Below are 16,483 nucleotides of genomic sequence, written 5' to 3'. Positions count from 1 at the left end.
AGGAGAACAGAAATCCTGAGGAGGTATTCCGAAACCGGGTGCCTGATCATGTCTATGCATTCGATCCTGTGTATCAAATCTCTTCCGGAAATTTTTTTTTTTTTTCTTTGGTATCAGGAGAACAGAAAAACCGAGGAGGTTTTCCAAATCCGAAAATAAAAATTTTCGCCGAAAATAAAATTTTGTATCAGGAGAACAGAAATCCTGAGGAGGTATTCCGAGACCGGGTGCCTGATCCTGTGTATGCATTCGATCCTGTGTATCAAATCTCTTTCGGAAATTTTTTTTTTTTTTGGTATCAGGAGAACATAAAAACCGAGGAGGTATTCCAAATCCAAAAATAAAAATTTTCGCCGAAAATAAAATTTTGTATCAGGAGAACAGAAATCCTGAGGAGGTATTCCGAGACCGGGTGCCTGATCCTGTGTATGCATTCGATCCTGTGTATAGAATCTCTTTTGAAATTTTTTTTTTTTTGGTATCAGGAGAACAGAAAAACCGAGGAGGTATTCCAAATCCGAAAATAAAAATTTTCGCCGAAAATAAAATTTTGTATCAGGAGAACAGAAATCCTGAGGAGGTATTCCGAGACCGGGTGCCTGATCCTGTGTATGCATTCGATCCTGTGTATCAAATCTCTTTCGGAAATTTTTTTTTTTTTTTTTGGTATCAGGAGAACAGAAAAACCGAGGAGGTATTCCAAATCCGAAAATAAAAATTTTCGCCGAAAATAAAATTTTGTATCAGGAGAACAGAAATCCTGAGGAGGTATTCCGAGACCGGGTGCCTGATCCTGTGTATGCATTCGATCCTGTGTATAGAATCTCTTTCGAAATTTTTTTTTTTTTGGTATCAGGAGAACAGAAAAACCGAGGAGGTATTCCAAATCCGAAAATAAAAATTTTCGCCGAAAATAAAATTTTGTATCAGGAGAACAGAAATCCTGAGGAGGTATTCCGAGACCGGGTGCCTGATCCTGTGTATGCATTCGATCCTGTGTATCAAATCTCTTTCGGAAATTTTTTTTTTTTTTGGTATCAGGAGAACATAAAAACCGAGGAGGTATTCCAAATCCAAAAATAAAAATTTTCGCCGAAAATAAAATTTTGTATCAGGAGAACAGAAATCCTGAGGAGGTATTCCGAGACCGGGTGCCTGATCCTGTGTATGCATTCGATCCTGTGTATAGAATCTCTTTTGAAATTTTTTTTTTTTTGGTATCAGGAGAACAGAAAAACCGAGGAGGTATTCCAAATCCGAAAATAAAAATTTTCGCCGAAAATAAAATTTTGTATCAGGAGAACAGAAATCCTGAGGAGGTATTCCGAGACCGGGTGCCTGATCCTGTGTATGCATTCGATCCTGTGTATCAAATCTCTTTCGGAAATTTTTTTTTTTTTTTTTGGTATCAGGAGAACAGAAAAACCGAGGAGGTATTCCAAATCCGAAAATAAAAATTTTCGCCGAAAATAAAATTTTGTATCAGGAGAACAGAAATCCTGAGGAGGTATTCCGAGACCGGGTGCCTGATCCTGTGTATGCATTCGATCCTGTGTATAGAATCTCTTTCGAAATTTTTTTTTTTTTGGTATCAGGAGAACAGAAAAACCGAGGAGGTATTCCAAATCCGAAAATAAAAATTTTCGCCGAAAATAAAATTTTGTATCAGGAGAACAGAAATCCTGAGGAGGTATTCCGAGACCGGGTGCCTGATCCTGTGTATGCATTCGATCCTGTGTATAGAATCTCTTTCGAAATTTTTTTTTTTTTTTTTGGTATCAGGAGAACAGAAAAACCGAGGAGGTATTCCAAATCCGAAAATAAAAATTTTCGCCGAAAATAAAATTTTGTATCAGGAGAACAGAAATCCTGAGGAGGTATTCCGAGACCGGGTGCCTGATCCTGTGTATGCATTCGATCCTGTGTATAGAATCTCTTTCGAAATTTTTTTTTTTTTTTTTGGTATCAGGAGAACATAAAAACCGAGGAGGTATTCCAAATCCGAAAATAAAAATTTTCGCCGAAAATAAAATTTTGTATCAGGAGAACAGAAATCCTGAGGAGGTATTCCGAAACCGGGTGCCTGATCATGTCTATGCATTCGATCCTGTGTATCAAATCTCTTTCGGAATTTTTTTTTTTTTGGTATCAGGAGAACAGAAAAACCGAGGAGGTATTCCAAATCCGAAAATAAAAATTTTCGCCGAAAATAAAATTTTGTATCAGGAGAACAGAAATCCTGAGGAGGTATTCCTAGACCGGGTGCCTGATCCTGTGTATGCATTCGATCCTGTGTATAGAATCTCTTTCGAAATTTTTTTTTTTTTGGTATCAGGAGAACAGAAAAACCGAGGAGGTATTCCAAATCCGAAAATAAAAATTTTCGCCGAAAATAAAATTTTGTATCAGGAGAACAGAAATCCTGAGGAGGTATTCCGAGACCGGGTGCCTGATCCTGTGTATTCAATCCTACTCCTACAACTCATGATGGAGACATTACCTAGTTGCATTCAACGTTAATTAGACTATAACTCCTAAAGGGCTCTTCGGTGATGGATTTTTAATAAATTTTAACACATCATCACGAGTAATATGGATTTATTTAGATAGAAAATCATTCTTTCACAGCAAATGTGTTACAATAAAAATTCATAGAGGTTTTTCATCGAATGACAATCCCAATTAATTCAGAAAGTATGTACATGATCTACGTCTACATTATGAATAATGTATGGATGTTTATTCGGTGCACTAATGAACAATCAGGCAAATGCACCGATGAGTCTTGATTCCTCAATGCAGGAAAGAGATTCTCCGGAGCTGCCAATGTCTCACCTGTGACAGAAGAAAAAACAGTTAATGAATGGGATACAACTAAATTGTCGAATCATTGAGTGATGAGTTATCAGTAAAATTCTAGGGGCAATTGGCGTTCTAAATCAAAGCCAAGTTAGCAAATTGAAGCATGGTGAAAGTATATCGATAATGGATCAGCTTTACCAGCGATAATTTCTCTCTTGAAAAATGAATGCATCAACAGAACCAAGAATCAAGAATCAACAGTTTCCAAGATCAAAATACAAAGAATCACTGCATTGTCATCATTCTTCTTTTTCTCTCCTGTGTTTTCTGAATATGTTTCAATTTCTTCATTGATTTCAACGATTACTAGATCTCCGACAACTTGCGAGCGTCAATATGACCTCAAATCTAGTAGAGATTCTTCCCGTATTTTCAAATTTTTTTTCGATTTGTGATTTGTTTTTTAATCAGTACATCCCCCAAAGCTGCCTACAGGCTCTGAAAGCGCCTCAGAATATGAAACTCAAATTACAGCATCCCAGATTCATTTCCAATTTTTTTCGAATTTTTCCTAATTTTTTTCAATTTTTTTTCGATTTTTTCCGATTTTCCAATTCTTTAATTAATTATTCAAATTTTCCGCTAATTTCTCTGGGCGCCGCCATTTTCTTTAAGCTCCGCCCACCGGGAGTACAGCTAGCGCCATGTGGCGGATTTTTGGTGAACTAACTCCCAGAAAAACGCGAAAGTTTTGACCCTCCTTCAAGCGAACCCGGAAAAGTATTGACCACTATTTCTTTCGGCTCCGCCTACCGCGAGTACAGCTAGCGCCATGTGGCGGAATTTTCGTGAACTAAAATCCCAGGTTTCTTGCCCCTTGACGTCAGGCAATGTGTTGCGTGAAAGAGATGTATTGCGTGGTCAATACTTTTCCGGGCTCGCTTGAAGGAGGGTCAAAACTTTTGCTTTTTTCGCCCGAGAAATTGGTCAATACTTTTCAGGGTTCGCTGGAAAGAGGGTCAAAACTTTCGCGTTTTTTGCCCGAGAAATTGGTCAATACTTTTCAGGGTTCGCTGGAAAGAGGGTCAAAACTTTCGCGTTTTTTGCCCGAGAAATTGGTCAATACTTTTCAGGGTTCGCTGGAAGAAGGGTCAAAACTTTCGCGTTTTTCTGGGGGTTAGTTCGCCAAAATTCCGCCACATGGCGCTAGCTGTACTCGCGGTGGGCGGAGCTTAAAGAAAATGGCGGCGCCCAGAGAAATGGGCGGTAAATTCGAATAATTAATTAAAAAATCGGAAAAAATTAGGAAAAATTCAAAAAAAATTTGAAATAAATCTGGGATCTCGTAACTTTGGTTTCACATCAATAGGCGCCTGCAGAAGCTCATGGACGAATAATAATGATCTCTGGATCCTCCTCAAAATAATTTGATCAATCATTCGATCTTGAAGGTTAGAGACTGAAATATAATTTCTTGTAATATCTGTGGATAACATTCATCCAGCTAAACTATTTCTATTTAACGTTTTAATACGAAATCCGGGAATATCCTGACATGATTTAGAAAGAGGGAATCTATCATCTTACCCGTGTTACTATTTTCTTCTTTGTCGGCCCGCTTTTCGGCGATGGCTATAATAGAATCATGTTCGTATCGCGGATAGACAGGTTATCTTTCATTAGAATTTACAGCAGTACTTATTGTTGTCGGTTTTATTCACAGTGCGACAATGGTATGATCTTATTATTAATAAATCAACACGGAATTTACTCTTTAAACATTCAAATGTCAACAGGTATTTCATTCACGATTGATAACCGTTAAAATAAAATAATGTATTTCAGATTTCTCTGCGACCTATAACGTCGACAAAGTGCAGGAAAAATGGAGTAATATTTGGAAGAAGGATAAATATTCATCTCCCAAAACCAGCACCAATCATCATTTTTCAATTCTATTACCTCCCCCAAATGTTACTGGGATATTACACCTAGGCCATTCTTTAACCGTCGCAATACAAGATTCTCTGGCGAGATGGTGTGTAACGAATATCAAAAATCGTTACCATTATACCTGCAGATAGATGTTTTCTGATTTACTTTACCTAATAATAGGTACCGAATGAAAGGGCAATCCGTGGCATGGATCCCAGGGATGGACCATGCCGGGATAGCGACGCAGGTGATGGTAGAAAAATACTTGCAAAAAATTAAAGGTGTTTCCAGGCACGACCTAGGACGAGAAGAATTTTTGTTGCAAGTTAACAATTGGAAAGATACAAAGAAAGATGTAATCACCAGACAGCTGCAATCATTTGGGGCAAGTCTGGATTGGTCTAGAGAATATTTCACAATGAGCGAGGTAAGCATTGAATCAATTTGTTCATGATTTTTTTTTAAAATAACGTCAGTCATTAGCCCGGTTTTTATTCATTTGCAGAAGCATAGTAGAGCTGTTACGGAAGCTTTTGTCCGATTAGCTGAACGTGAATTGATCTACAGAGAAAAGTCCATAGTAAACTGGTCACCGTCTCTGCGGAGTGCTATATCCGATATCGAAGTTGAATTCTTATCAGTGACCGGTAAAACTGAGCTAGAAGTGCCTAATTATCAGGAAAAAGTTTCCTTTGGACAAATAACGGAATTCTCTTACCGACTCAAAGACTCTGGTAATATTATTGGGCTCTGAATTTGATCCGTATCCTATTGGAGTAATTGATGATTATAACTCAGATCACCTACTTACTGTGGCAACAACGCGCCCTGAGACTATGCTAGGAGACGTAGCAGTAGCTGTTCATCCAGATGATGAGAGATATTGTCATCTTATTGGCTCTCATGTCTGGCATCCGTTCAGAGAAACTTTCATTCCAATAATCGCAGATTCATTCGTAGACAGGAGTTTTGGAACAGGTGAGAATATTCGCAGAGTTAATATGAAGGATTTCATCCATCATTTCATAGCAATCTATGTTCAGGGGCGGTAAAAATCACACCGGCTCACGATTATACGGACTTTGGAGTGGCTAAGAAACATAATTTAGAAATTATAGATGTCATCGATGAGCACGGAAACATGACATCGGCAGCTAAACCCTTCTCGGTAATGTAACAGGTGTCATTCCGACTGAAACTATACTGACTTGCACGAATTTCACATATCCAGGGGCTGCCCAGGTTCGTCGCTAGAGAACGGGTGCTAACAGAATTAGCAAACAGAAATGTTCTGGGTTTAATAAAGGATTACAGTATGACGATACCAAAGTGTTCTCGGTCCGGTGATATCATAGAATATCTACTCAAAGATCAATGGTTTGTAAATTGCAAAGAAATATCGAACCGCGCTATTGAGGCCGTTAAAAACGGTACGCTAAAAATTGATCCTCCCATACACGAACAAACGTGGTATAAGTGGCTGGAAAACATTAGGTATGATCCGTTGTTAATTCTATGTTTTAAAATAGATGGTCTTCCATTAAGCTGAATACTTTCAGAGACTGGTGCATATCGAGACAATTATGGTGGGGACACCGTATACCTGCATATTTATGTAGTAACGACAAAGAATCTACTTGGATCGTCGCACGTTCAGAAAATGAAGCTCTTTCAAAGGCTCGAGAAAAACTCGGGGGCTCGATTAAGATCAAGCAAGACGAGGATGTTTTAGATACCTGGTTTTCATCGGCACTTCTACCATTCTCTGTAATGGGTTGGCCCGATCGAGTAATGTCTTATAATGCTTATTCTACCGATGTCACGTACTCGATTTTCAAGACTATGCTTCAGTGTGTAATAATCGATGCAATTTTCAGACCGACGATTATCAAAGATTCTATCCTTTGTCAATGCTCGAGACCGGTCATGATATCCTGTTCTTTTGGGTAGCCAGAATGGTCATGTTGGGAACAGAATTGACCGGGGAATTGCCTTTCAAGGTATATTGATCATCGTGTTGCCGACAATTATTATAGGGAATAAACATGAACGTGTAATTCCAGGAAGTCCTCTTACACGGAATTTTGTGTGATAAACGAGGAAAAAAAATGTCAAAAAGTCTCGGCAATGTTATCACTCCGGAGAACATCACGAGAGGTGTTACCTTGCAGGCACGTTATTCTACTAACGATGCAAAGGAAGAGAGATTTCTTTCGCGCTAATCGCGTTTCTCGATTTTAGGATCTCAATGATCAAGCAAAACAAAATTACGAAACAGGTGTATTCTCCCAAAAAGAATTGCAAAGAACCGAAGACATGAACGCGGAAATGTTTCCCAATGGGATTCCTGAATGCGGCAATGATGCATTGAGGCTTACTTTGTGTTCCCTCAACATAAAAAGTTAGTAGCGCGATATTTGTTTTTGGTATTCTTACCGAATAAAGTTTGAAACGAGACACATTTTCGACAGGTCATAACGTTAATTTTGACGTGAGTGAATGCGTAACGAATAAACTTTTTTGTAACAAAATTTGGCAAGCGAGCAAATTTGTCTTGACGGGAATAGAGAAAAATCCAGATTTCGTGAAGGGATGTCCGAATATGATTGATAAGTGGATATTAAGCAGGCTGGCATGGATGGTTGCGACCGCAAACGAGGCATTTTCTGAGAGGAATATTCACGTCGTAACGAGAGTTTTGAAACAATTCGTCTATCATGAATTCTGCGACTGGTATTTGGTAAGGTTTGCTCTTATTATTATATTCCTAGTATTTTTTTTTTTTTTTTTTGATGCAACGACTATCCCTAATGACACGATATTTTGAAAAAGGAAGCCACAAAACCGGGCCTAGCTGATGTCAACTCAAAAATAGCTTTTGGGCATTTAGACACCTTGATAAAATGTCTGGATGTTACTTTGAGAACAATGGCACCGATAGCTCCTTATCTTGCCGACGAGTTATACGCGCAATTATCTCATCGGATACCGTCATTACCTTCCTTCGATTCCCTAATGGAAGCACCTTATCCCGCAGAAATGGAGGTGAAGTACATTAATTGTCTTGATATTATCAATCGAGCCTAAAAGTGATTTCAACGTATTTACAGTTCCAGGTTTTCAGGGACCAAAATGTAGAAGAAAAGTTTGAAAAGATCAAGAAAATCGTGTCATCAACAAGGAGTCTTATCTCATCGAATAGAATTCGTCCAAGGACAAGCGAAGGTAGCCATTCAAATTAGAAGTCATGATTTAGCTAGAGAATATGAATACAGTGTAAACTTTCTCCACAGCTCACGTTATAGTCCGGTCACAAGAAGACGCGGATTTGTATCGTTCGAACTCGAAAATCATAACTGCCATGAGCAAGATTCTAGGATTAAAAGTATCGCTTGAAACCGATCAAAATAATATTGACAATTGTATATTCGATACAGTTGGAACTGACTGCTCCATATATCTTGTTTTGAAGGTAGCGTGATGCTGGGTTCAAATTACCTTTAAAGAATGGATGAAAACGTTATATTAATGGATATTATTCTGTTAGGATGCAAAGAAAATGGTGGAACTCGGAGATAGGATTGAAAATAAAATATCGAACCTCGAGAAGCGATTGAAAAAATTGATAGAAAAGACTTCCGCACCTGGATTCATTACTGGAGCACCCATCGACGTTCAGAAGAGCCTTGCGGAAAAGGTTGACAATTTTATATTTATTAAAGTGGTTTGGTTTGCTGTTGTCATTGCCTTAAACACACTCTCTTTTTTTTTCGTCCATCATTAGAAGGACGCACTCCGGAAGGAAATCGAGAAACTCAGCCAAATGAAAGTGAAAAATACGTGACCAGATTTTAGGGGCCGCACTCATAATGTAAATCATTCACAACTTACAATCGTTTTGTTGATATTTATTTAAATAAAACACAAGATTCAGTTCTCATCAACCTCCATTTCTTCTTCACTGCTACCCGACTCCTCTTCATCACTTTCAGACTCCGAACTTTCCGAATCTATCCATGTTTGTGTAGAAATATCGCTTTTGATTAAAGTTTTCCACTCGTCCAGTTTACGAAAATCTGTCCATGAAAATTGAAATTAATTGACCGTTGGATTTATGCTAATTATCATTAATAATTATCGGGCATAAAACAATAACTGACGCAGAGCTCACCTAATTTGTAAAAATCATTTAATGTGTATTGTCGATCTCCATCTTCGACCATTCCGCCGAATAAATATAACACTCCATGTTTGACGACTAGCCCAGGATTGATGCGAGGAGATGGAGAAAAAGTATCGGGTGATTGATTTTGCTGTATACTTGGGCTACTGACTACAGTCGAAGGTCCAACAGTAACCTGCGTATAGATGAACTTAGAAGTAATTGGGAAGTATATTTTTAATACCTTTCTATGGAAAATATTTGTCGGGTACGAACTGTAAAGATTCCATCCGTTACGCTGGTTGGTTCAGGTGGAACGTCCATCGCATGTAAATCTTTTTGATTTTCTTCTTCGTCATCACTTTCATCGTTGGTATCACCAGCAACTTTTTCTTTTCTTCGTTTACGTTTTTCTTGTGGATCTTTTTTCCCGCTCAATGTTACTATGAAGTAGAACACGTTCTCAAATATGTAGGGTTGGAGTAGAATAAGGAAGATGATATCGATTTGCGAGTGTTTAGTTTATAACAACTACCAAAGATAGGTTTACCTGTTCGCCATTGATATTTTTCAAGGTCAAGGGCCACAAGGTCATTGAAAAACGTTCCTTTAAGATCTTCTTCGTCCTCTTCCTCATCAAATACGCCACCGAACATGTATGCTAGATTAGATTGAGCCAAAATTGCACTGGCGCTGCATCTTGGGGAAATTGTTATTCCACTCTGTTTCACTGAGGACCATTTCCACTTGAGCCCAGTCTGATCAGTTTCTATGATTTCATTCACAGTCAAAACTCTGACGATCGATAAGGGAAAATTTTTGTAGTCAAAACTTACTCTCAGGACTCAATAGGAACATGTCCGTATGAACGTGACCCTTATCTACGTCTTTCTTGATTCTTTCTTTACTATAACCACCGTAGATGAGGACTTTATTGTCTGGAGTAGGCAACACTATACATCCCGATCTGGGCGCAGGAGGAATACCTGAAAAAATTGCTTTCAATCCATCTGTCAAAGTGAGGTAGATTAAGCTGTATCAAAGGTTTTCTTTCGAACCTGTGATCTCCAATTTGTTCCATTTATACGTGGTGAGATTGAATATATGAACGTCATTGAAATACTTATAATCCCTAAGATTGTCGTGAAAACCTCCAAAAATGATCAGTTGTTTTTTTGAGTAAACCATTCTATGGCCACTTCTTGCTGATGGTCCACCTGTTGCGCTAAAAAACAAAAAAATAGAAGCGTTCTAATCCAGGCCCTGAATTTTTTTATCAAGTGCCAATGAATTAAGTGTCTCTTGTTATTCCTCACCCAATTTTTTCCCATTTTTTATCGCCGAAGTGATAGACCCAAAGATCTCGATAGTGATAAAACTGTGATTGAGAAGGGCTTGAAAATTCACCGCCAAACACCCATAATTCACCCTTATTCGATGGTACAGTAACTGCTTGATGACCACATCTTGGAGGTGGGCCACCAGGTGCCTTGACTATGGACCACTCATCTTTACTTATATTGTAGAAAAACATATCCCCATATACGACGGTCTAAAATACATCGATTTCAGTGGTGAAAACCATGAAATGCAAAGGGAAAAGAATTCAAGAAAATATTCACGTGTATCATACCGTTTGCCCATTGTAAAATTCACCCCCTAGCATGACAAGTTCATCTTTAAATGGATGCGCGGTCAAACTAAAATTCACACGATGCGAAGGAGGTCCAACTACTGTCTCTACTACACGTTGCCTCTTTGCTTCTTCTCGCTCAATTTCAGCAACTACCTTCTCAATGTCATCCTGAAAGAAACAAACCAATTTTATAGAGTTTTTCATAAAATCTATTGCTAAATGCTCACTGACAGGATGTCTAATTGTAAGAATTTTAATGATATAACCTCTCCAATAGCGGCTAATTGCTTTTTCTGTTTGGCATTAAGTTTCTTCTCTGTTTTTAAAGCGGTCTTTTCGCTGCCAGTAATTTTCTTCTTACTTTTGTCCTTTTTACCCATGTCTACTCGGCAAACTTTGAAGTGACAACGAATATAATAACATACAACAACCACGTGTTATAAGTGGACTGTGGATGCACCTGTCCTACTCCACCACTATTTCCTATGCATTTTCAATGCACCTGTCGTGCAAAATTAGTTCGTGATCTAGACGAGAAATTTGGTGACGTACAGATCGACGCGTTGCCCTGGTAACCGGCCGAACTTATGAATCGTCAAAACTCAAAACAAACTCCTTCCTTATAGTATAGCGTACTACACATAGTGAAAGTATAGTATTTTGATTGTGATGTGAGACAATAGCGAAGATTTGTTTTTTCGTTTGAAAAACCGCATATGCGTCTTGATAGGTTACTAAAATGATATCCCATCCAACGTGGGTTGATAAGGTCCAAGACAAAACAGAGCAATGGTGAGCATACCCGTTATTAATTTAGGATTCCTTTTCTGTCATTGTCAAAAACAAAATTCAGCCATTGTTCATTCTGGTATAGTTTAAAGATCCAGTTCGTGAATTTGTTTCAGCATTTATGACCTCTGTTTCAATCCAGATGGATCACAGCTGATCGTTGCTGCTGGGAATCAGGTTCTTGTCTATGAAACTATTGATGGTGCACTTGTTCAACCACTCAAAGGTACAGTCTGTCACTCTTTTTGTAATTGATTAGGTTGATTGAATCCGAATATTCTATTTTATCGATTGCAATCATCTTGCAGGTCACAAAGATGTTGTCTACTGTGTTTGTTATGCCAGAGATGGCAAGAAATTTGCATCAGGCAGTGCTGATAAAAGTGTCATCATATGGACATCGAAGCTTGAAGGAATCTTGAAATATTCGTGAGATTTTAAACTTGCATACCAACAAAGCTCTGTTTGTAAACTAATATACAAACCTAATTTTTCAGACACAGTGAAGCCGTTCAGGCGATGCAGTTTAATCCTGTTTCGCACCAACTGCTCAGTTGTGCACTTTCAGATATCGCATTTTGGTCTGCTGAACAAAAGGCTGTTCAAAAATTGAAATCAGGGGGACGAGTCAATTGTTGTGCCTGGACCAAGGATGGGCAATATTTGGCTCTTGGGCTTGCCGTCGGATATGTTTCTATAAGAAATAAGGTTGGTTCATCCACTCATGGAATTCAAAATTCACATCTTTACTGAAGTATTGGGCAAACTCTTTTCTAGAACGGAGAAGAAAAGACTCGGATTGAGCGTGCAGGGGGGATTCCAATTTGGAGTTTATCATGGAGCCCGTTACGGTAGATCATTTAACAAACTCCTGTGTTATCGTATATAATTTTATATAAAAATTTCATTACCATTTCAGGGATGATGCTGTGGATGTTTTATGTGTCGCTGACTGGGACGGTGGACTATCGTTTTACACATTAGCTGGAAAAACAGTAAGCAGGGACAGGTCACTCAACTTCACTCCGCTAAAGGTCACTTACTTCCCCGATGGGCAATATATTCTCATGGCAGGTAGCAACAAGCGTTGTTTATTGATGACCCATGACGGTATTCAGCTGGCTACAGTAGGCAATACTTTTTCATCGTGGGTCTGGAGCTGTGCAGTTCACCCACAATCCTCACATGTTGTTAGTTGAATTTTTAATTCTTATCACCGCATCTTCAGTAATTCTCTTGTTATTCATCATCAACTTACTTTGAAAGGCTATAGGATGCCAGGATGGAACCATAACATATTCACAGTTGTCTTGGAACACGGTTCACGGTCTGTATAGCGATCGATATGCGTACAGAGAAAACATGACCGACGTTATAATTCAGCACCTGGTAACAAATCAGAAAGTTCGCATCAAGTGCAAAGACTTGGTGAGTTTCTTTTATCAAAAACTTTATCTCTAATTTTTTCTAACGAATATTCAGCCCTCAGAGAATGGAGTTTGAAAGAGTATGTCATTTTCAGGTGTGTAGAATTGCTGTCTATCGCGACCGACTAGCTGTACAATTACCCGAAAGAGTAATCATTTATGAACCTTCCGGTAACAGCGAGGGAATGCATTATAGGATACGAGACAAACTTTCGCAATCCTTGAATTGTAATCTACTAGTGGTCACTACGAATCATTTAGTATTGTGTTTGGATAAACGTTTACAAAGCCTTACATTCGCCGGAGTAATTGAGAGAGAATGGATTCTCGACAGTCCCATCACCTACATCAAAGTTGTCGGAGGTCCTGTGGGCCAAGAGTGTCTCATCGCGGGTTCGAATTCGTTTAATTTTATCAAATAATAAACGTCGATGTACAACTGTTTGTGAACACGTCCGGGTTTCAGGTCTGAAAACTGGATACGTCGCAAAAATATATTTGGACAATCCGTTTCCTGCTCATCTTGCAAAAGTCGAAGGTGCGATACGATGCTTGGATATCAGCCCACTCAAGGAAAAATTAGCGGTTGTAAGCGAGACAGGTGTCCTTAGCGTCTTCGATCTGAACACAGAAGACATAATACGGGAAGTACAGGATGTGAACAGCGTTGGATTCAACATCGCTTTCGAAGACATGATGTGCTACTCCGGAACGGATTATCTCGCGATTAAAGTTGCTAATTTCAACGAATACAGACAGAAATTCGCGGGATATGTCGTAGGACATAACGGATCGAAATTGTACTGTTTGAACGGCGCAGCTATTGTGACTCTAGAGGTGCGAAACTTTTCCTGACTCAAGGAGAACTCACAAGAAAAGGTCAACCGGCATTCTAAATTGTGATGACTTACAGGTACCGTTATCGTCATCAATGTATCAGTATCTCGAAATCGGAAAGTTCAACGAAGCATTCGAAATAGCATGTCTCGGAGTTGCCGAGGGAGATTGGCTTGCGTTGGGTACCGCTGCCTTGGATCACTTGGAATTGAATGTTGCGTACTCCGCATTTTCGCGGATAAAAAAATTACGGTACATCGATATCGTCTCGGAAGTTGAGGAAAAGTTAAATTCCGGGGAATGGGGGCGAGAAGCTTGCATGGCTACCGCTGCCGCAGCAATGGGCAAGCTCCGAGAAGCAGCGAGACTGTATCAGAAAGCTGGTTTACAGCAATACGCTTTGAACATGTATTCGGATCTGAGGATGTTCGATATTGCCCAGGAGTTTATAACTGGCGGTAACACACAGGTGATTGCGAGGTGATTTCAAGTTTCCACAAAAAGGGAAAATCACATTTTTACCGATTTCATCGATTCCAGGATCGGACAATTTTACTGAGGCGAAGAGCCGAGTGGGCAAAAAGTTTGGGAGAACCACGGGCAGCTGCCGAAATGTTTCTAACTGCTGGCGATGTTCAACGCGCTATTAATATCATAGCTGAATACGGCTGGATTGACATGTACGTATCGGAAATTAAGTCCAATTCGCTACGTTGAGCGTACAATCTTATTTCGCGCTTCATTATTTTCGATTAAAGGCTCATCAAAGTTGGACGACAATTGGACAAGGCTGAGAGGGACAGTTTATCTATGATAGCGAAAAAGTTACGACAACTGGGCGCTACTCACGGTGCCGCTGAAATATTCAGTCGCCTAGGGGATGATCCGGATGTAGCCGATGTTTTGATCGATGCCCAAGCATGGCCTGAAGCTTTTGAGCTGGCGGAGAGAAATCCAAAACTTAGATCGCGTGTCTACGGACCATATGCAGGGTGGTTAGCTGAAACCGGTAGATTTTCCGAGGCTCAAGAAGGTAAAGTTAAAATGTTTAAACGTCCGGTGATTATTTTCACCTTGCCTCTTATTCTCAGCGTTTCAAATGGCTGGACAGCCCGAAGAATCGATTGCAGTTCTGACGTTATTAGCAAAAAATGCTGTCTCTGAAAAAAGATTCAGAGACGCTTCATACTTCTATTGGATCCTTTCCCAGTTGAGTCTCGATTTGAACAAACATACCGAAGAAATAATCGCCACGTTTCAGATGTATCACGACAAAGCTGATATATATTACGCATATAATGAAGTATACAAATATTTGGTGAGCAATTCAATACCAGAGTAGCCCAGTTATATTGGGATTTAATCTCGATAAGTGTTAGTTTTCACGTAACAATTTGAATTCGTTGTATATTCGCGAAATATATGAATAAATATTTTTTCCAGGAAGAGCCTTTCACCTCGTTAATGCCGGAAGCTTTGTTCAACATCTCGCGATACCTCCTCATGAAAACGCAAGACATTCAAGTGGAAGGTGTATCGCAATTCACCATAACTTACACTCTGATCAAACAAGCTCGGATACTCGGTGCTCATAAATTGGTGACGCAGCTCTTTGAACGCCTGCGAGGAATGAAGGTCCCTCCGAACCTTATATCTCAAGTAGAAATATCCACATTGGCAGCAAGGGCCTATCCGTACAGAGACCCGGAAGAACTTTTACCACTTTGCTACAGATGCTCTACCTTCAATTCACTTTTACCTGCCAATAACATATTCGGCAATAAATGTGTCCAGTGTGGACTCAAATTTCAACATTCATTTGTAATGTTTGGTGAGTCAAAAACGGCTAAAGCAATTTTACAGACTCGAATCGGCAGCTTTTAGTTTTATTATTCATTTTCTGCTTTTTAGAGATATTACCTCTGGTTGAGTTTGAACTGGAAGAAGGCATCACCGACGAAGAAGCCAAAAAACTAATAGAGGAGCCTCGGCCTGCTTCTGACGGTTCCTCTATGGGCGATAATCAACTTACCATATCTGAGACAGTTGCCGACCTATTTACAGCTCGTCTGATCCGATACGAGGTAAATATTGAATACGTGTTCAATGGTTTTTAAATGGAATTATAAGTGTAGTTACGGTATGTAATAACTCCTTGTAGGATAAGGCTGGCGGGTCATCGATAACTGTTGGACGAGGTGTATTGGCCAGTATAGAGCCGTCCAGTGTACTAATTGCCCATTGGCCAAAACCATTTAAAACAAGATATTTCCGAAACCTCTTGCCAGACCTCCAAATAACGATGTGCAAATCGTGTCTAAAGGTAAAAGCAGTAACTCATTCATTCGTCACTCGTATGTGAGCAAACTATCAGACACGTTGATCCACTCCGGATACGTTTTTTATACTTAGCATGTTTCTTTCAGCTGTTCCATTCAGATGACTACGAATTGGCTCTGTTACGTCACGGCCACTGTCCATTTTGTAGAACTTCTCCTAATAGTGCAAAGCAAAGTATACGAAATGCGACATGAAAAAAATGAGATTAATAAATATTGTAGGAATGAAAATATATAATAAATCTAATCTCTTTTGCAAAATAACACCGCAGCATGAATAATTCTACCCTTATCCTCTTGTTACCTCATATCAAAACTGGTCAGGGCTTTCTATGAGCTGTATCAGGGTCTGATTGTTGAGATTTTATCATAATCCGGCTTTGTAAAAAATTTAAATTGTTTTCAACACAGGATGCAACTGTATTGTTAGAACTAGATCTTAAGAAGGTAAAAATTTACAAAGTTAACATAGCGGTACAGCGAATTTGGTCACAGTTATCCACAATACAGTTACAGTATTTGAAGTTATCAAGTACTTGATAATTGGTTCAACAGC

At 39.2% G+C, this 16,483-nt stretch overlaps 3 protein-coding genes across 6 annotated transcripts; 2 read left to right on the top strand and 1 right to left on the bottom strand.

The window, feature by feature from the left end:
• Positions 1-4,257: 4,257 nt before the first annotated feature.
• On the top strand, positions 4,258-8,681 carry LOC105693291 (valine--tRNA ligase-like). 2 transcript variants are annotated; one of them, XM_012413125.4, is made up of 17 exons: positions 4,258-4,535; positions 4,648-4,840; positions 4,918-5,164; positions 5,243-5,471; positions 5,536-5,715; positions 5,781-5,905; positions 5,969-6,231; positions 6,297-6,525; positions 6,615-6,737; positions 6,801-6,908; positions 6,979-7,138; positions 7,209-7,477; positions 7,570-7,782; positions 7,854-7,962; positions 8,031-8,209; positions 8,285-8,434; positions 8,522-8,681. In XM_012413125.4, the coding sequence occupies exons 1-17, from the start codon at positions 4,448-4,450 to the stop codon at positions 8,579-8,581; spliced, it is 2,925 nt and encodes a 974-aa protein (XP_012268548.2). In that variant the 5' UTR covers positions 4,258-4,447; the 3' UTR covers positions 8,582-8,681. The 2 variants fall into 2 exon arrangements, with proteins under 2 accessions (XP_012268548.2, XP_012268547.2); XM_012413124.4 differs by having other exon boundaries at positions 7,848-7,962.
• LOC105693292 (kelch domain-containing protein 4) lies at positions 8,630-12,394 on the bottom strand. 2 transcript variants are annotated; one of them, XM_048659606.1, is made up of 10 exons: positions 12,236-12,394; positions 11,810-12,097; positions 10,533-10,703; positions 10,216-10,451; positions 9,958-10,124; positions 9,736-9,885; positions 9,450-9,668; positions 9,176-9,342; positions 8,909-9,095; positions 8,630-8,813 (listed from the first exon to the last, which is right to left on the bottom strand). In XM_048659606.1, exons 3-10 carry the CDS (start codon positions 10,563-10,565, stop codon positions 8,668-8,670), a joined length of 1,305 nt encoding a protein of 434 aa, XP_048515563.1. In that variant the 5' UTR covers positions 10,566-10,703; positions 11,810-12,097; positions 12,236-12,394; the 3' UTR covers positions 8,630-8,667. The 2 variants fall into 2 exon arrangements, with proteins under 2 accessions (XP_048515563.1, XP_012268549.2); XM_012413126.4 differs by lacking the exons at positions 11,810-12,097; positions 12,236-12,394 and adding an exon at positions 10,802-11,110.
• Positions 11,130-16,191, top strand: LOC105693290 (intraflagellar transport protein 122 homolog). Of its 2 annotated transcripts, none has more exons than XM_012413122.4 (17): positions 11,130-11,327; positions 11,441-11,550; positions 11,633-11,753; positions 11,822-12,032; positions 12,102-12,175; positions 12,244-12,514; positions 12,591-12,752; positions 12,847-13,144; positions 13,218-13,588; positions 13,665-14,057; positions 14,129-14,268; positions 14,347-14,621; positions 14,680-14,906; positions 15,032-15,419; positions 15,500-15,672; positions 15,750-15,911; positions 16,015-16,191. In XM_012413122.4, exons 1-17 carry the CDS (start codon positions 11,275-11,277, stop codon positions 16,120-16,122), a joined length of 3,537 nt encoding a protein of 1,178 aa, XP_012268545.2. In that variant the 5' UTR covers positions 11,130-11,274; the 3' UTR covers positions 16,123-16,191. The 2 variants fall into 2 exon arrangements, with proteins under 2 accessions (XP_012268545.2, XP_048515561.1); XM_048659604.1 differs by having other exon boundaries at positions 11,194-11,327; positions 11,467-11,550.
• The last annotated feature ends 292 nt before the right edge of the window (positions 16,192-16,483 follow it).

Source organism: Athalia rosae, chromosome 8 (assembly GCF_917208135.1).
Source record: "Athalia rosae chromosome 8, iyAthRosa1.1, whole genome shotgun sequence".
Taxonomy (NCBI): Eukaryota; Metazoa; Arthropoda; class Insecta; order Hymenoptera; family Athaliidae; genus Athalia; species Athalia rosae.
This window is presented reverse-complemented; position numbering and strand designations above follow the sequence as displayed.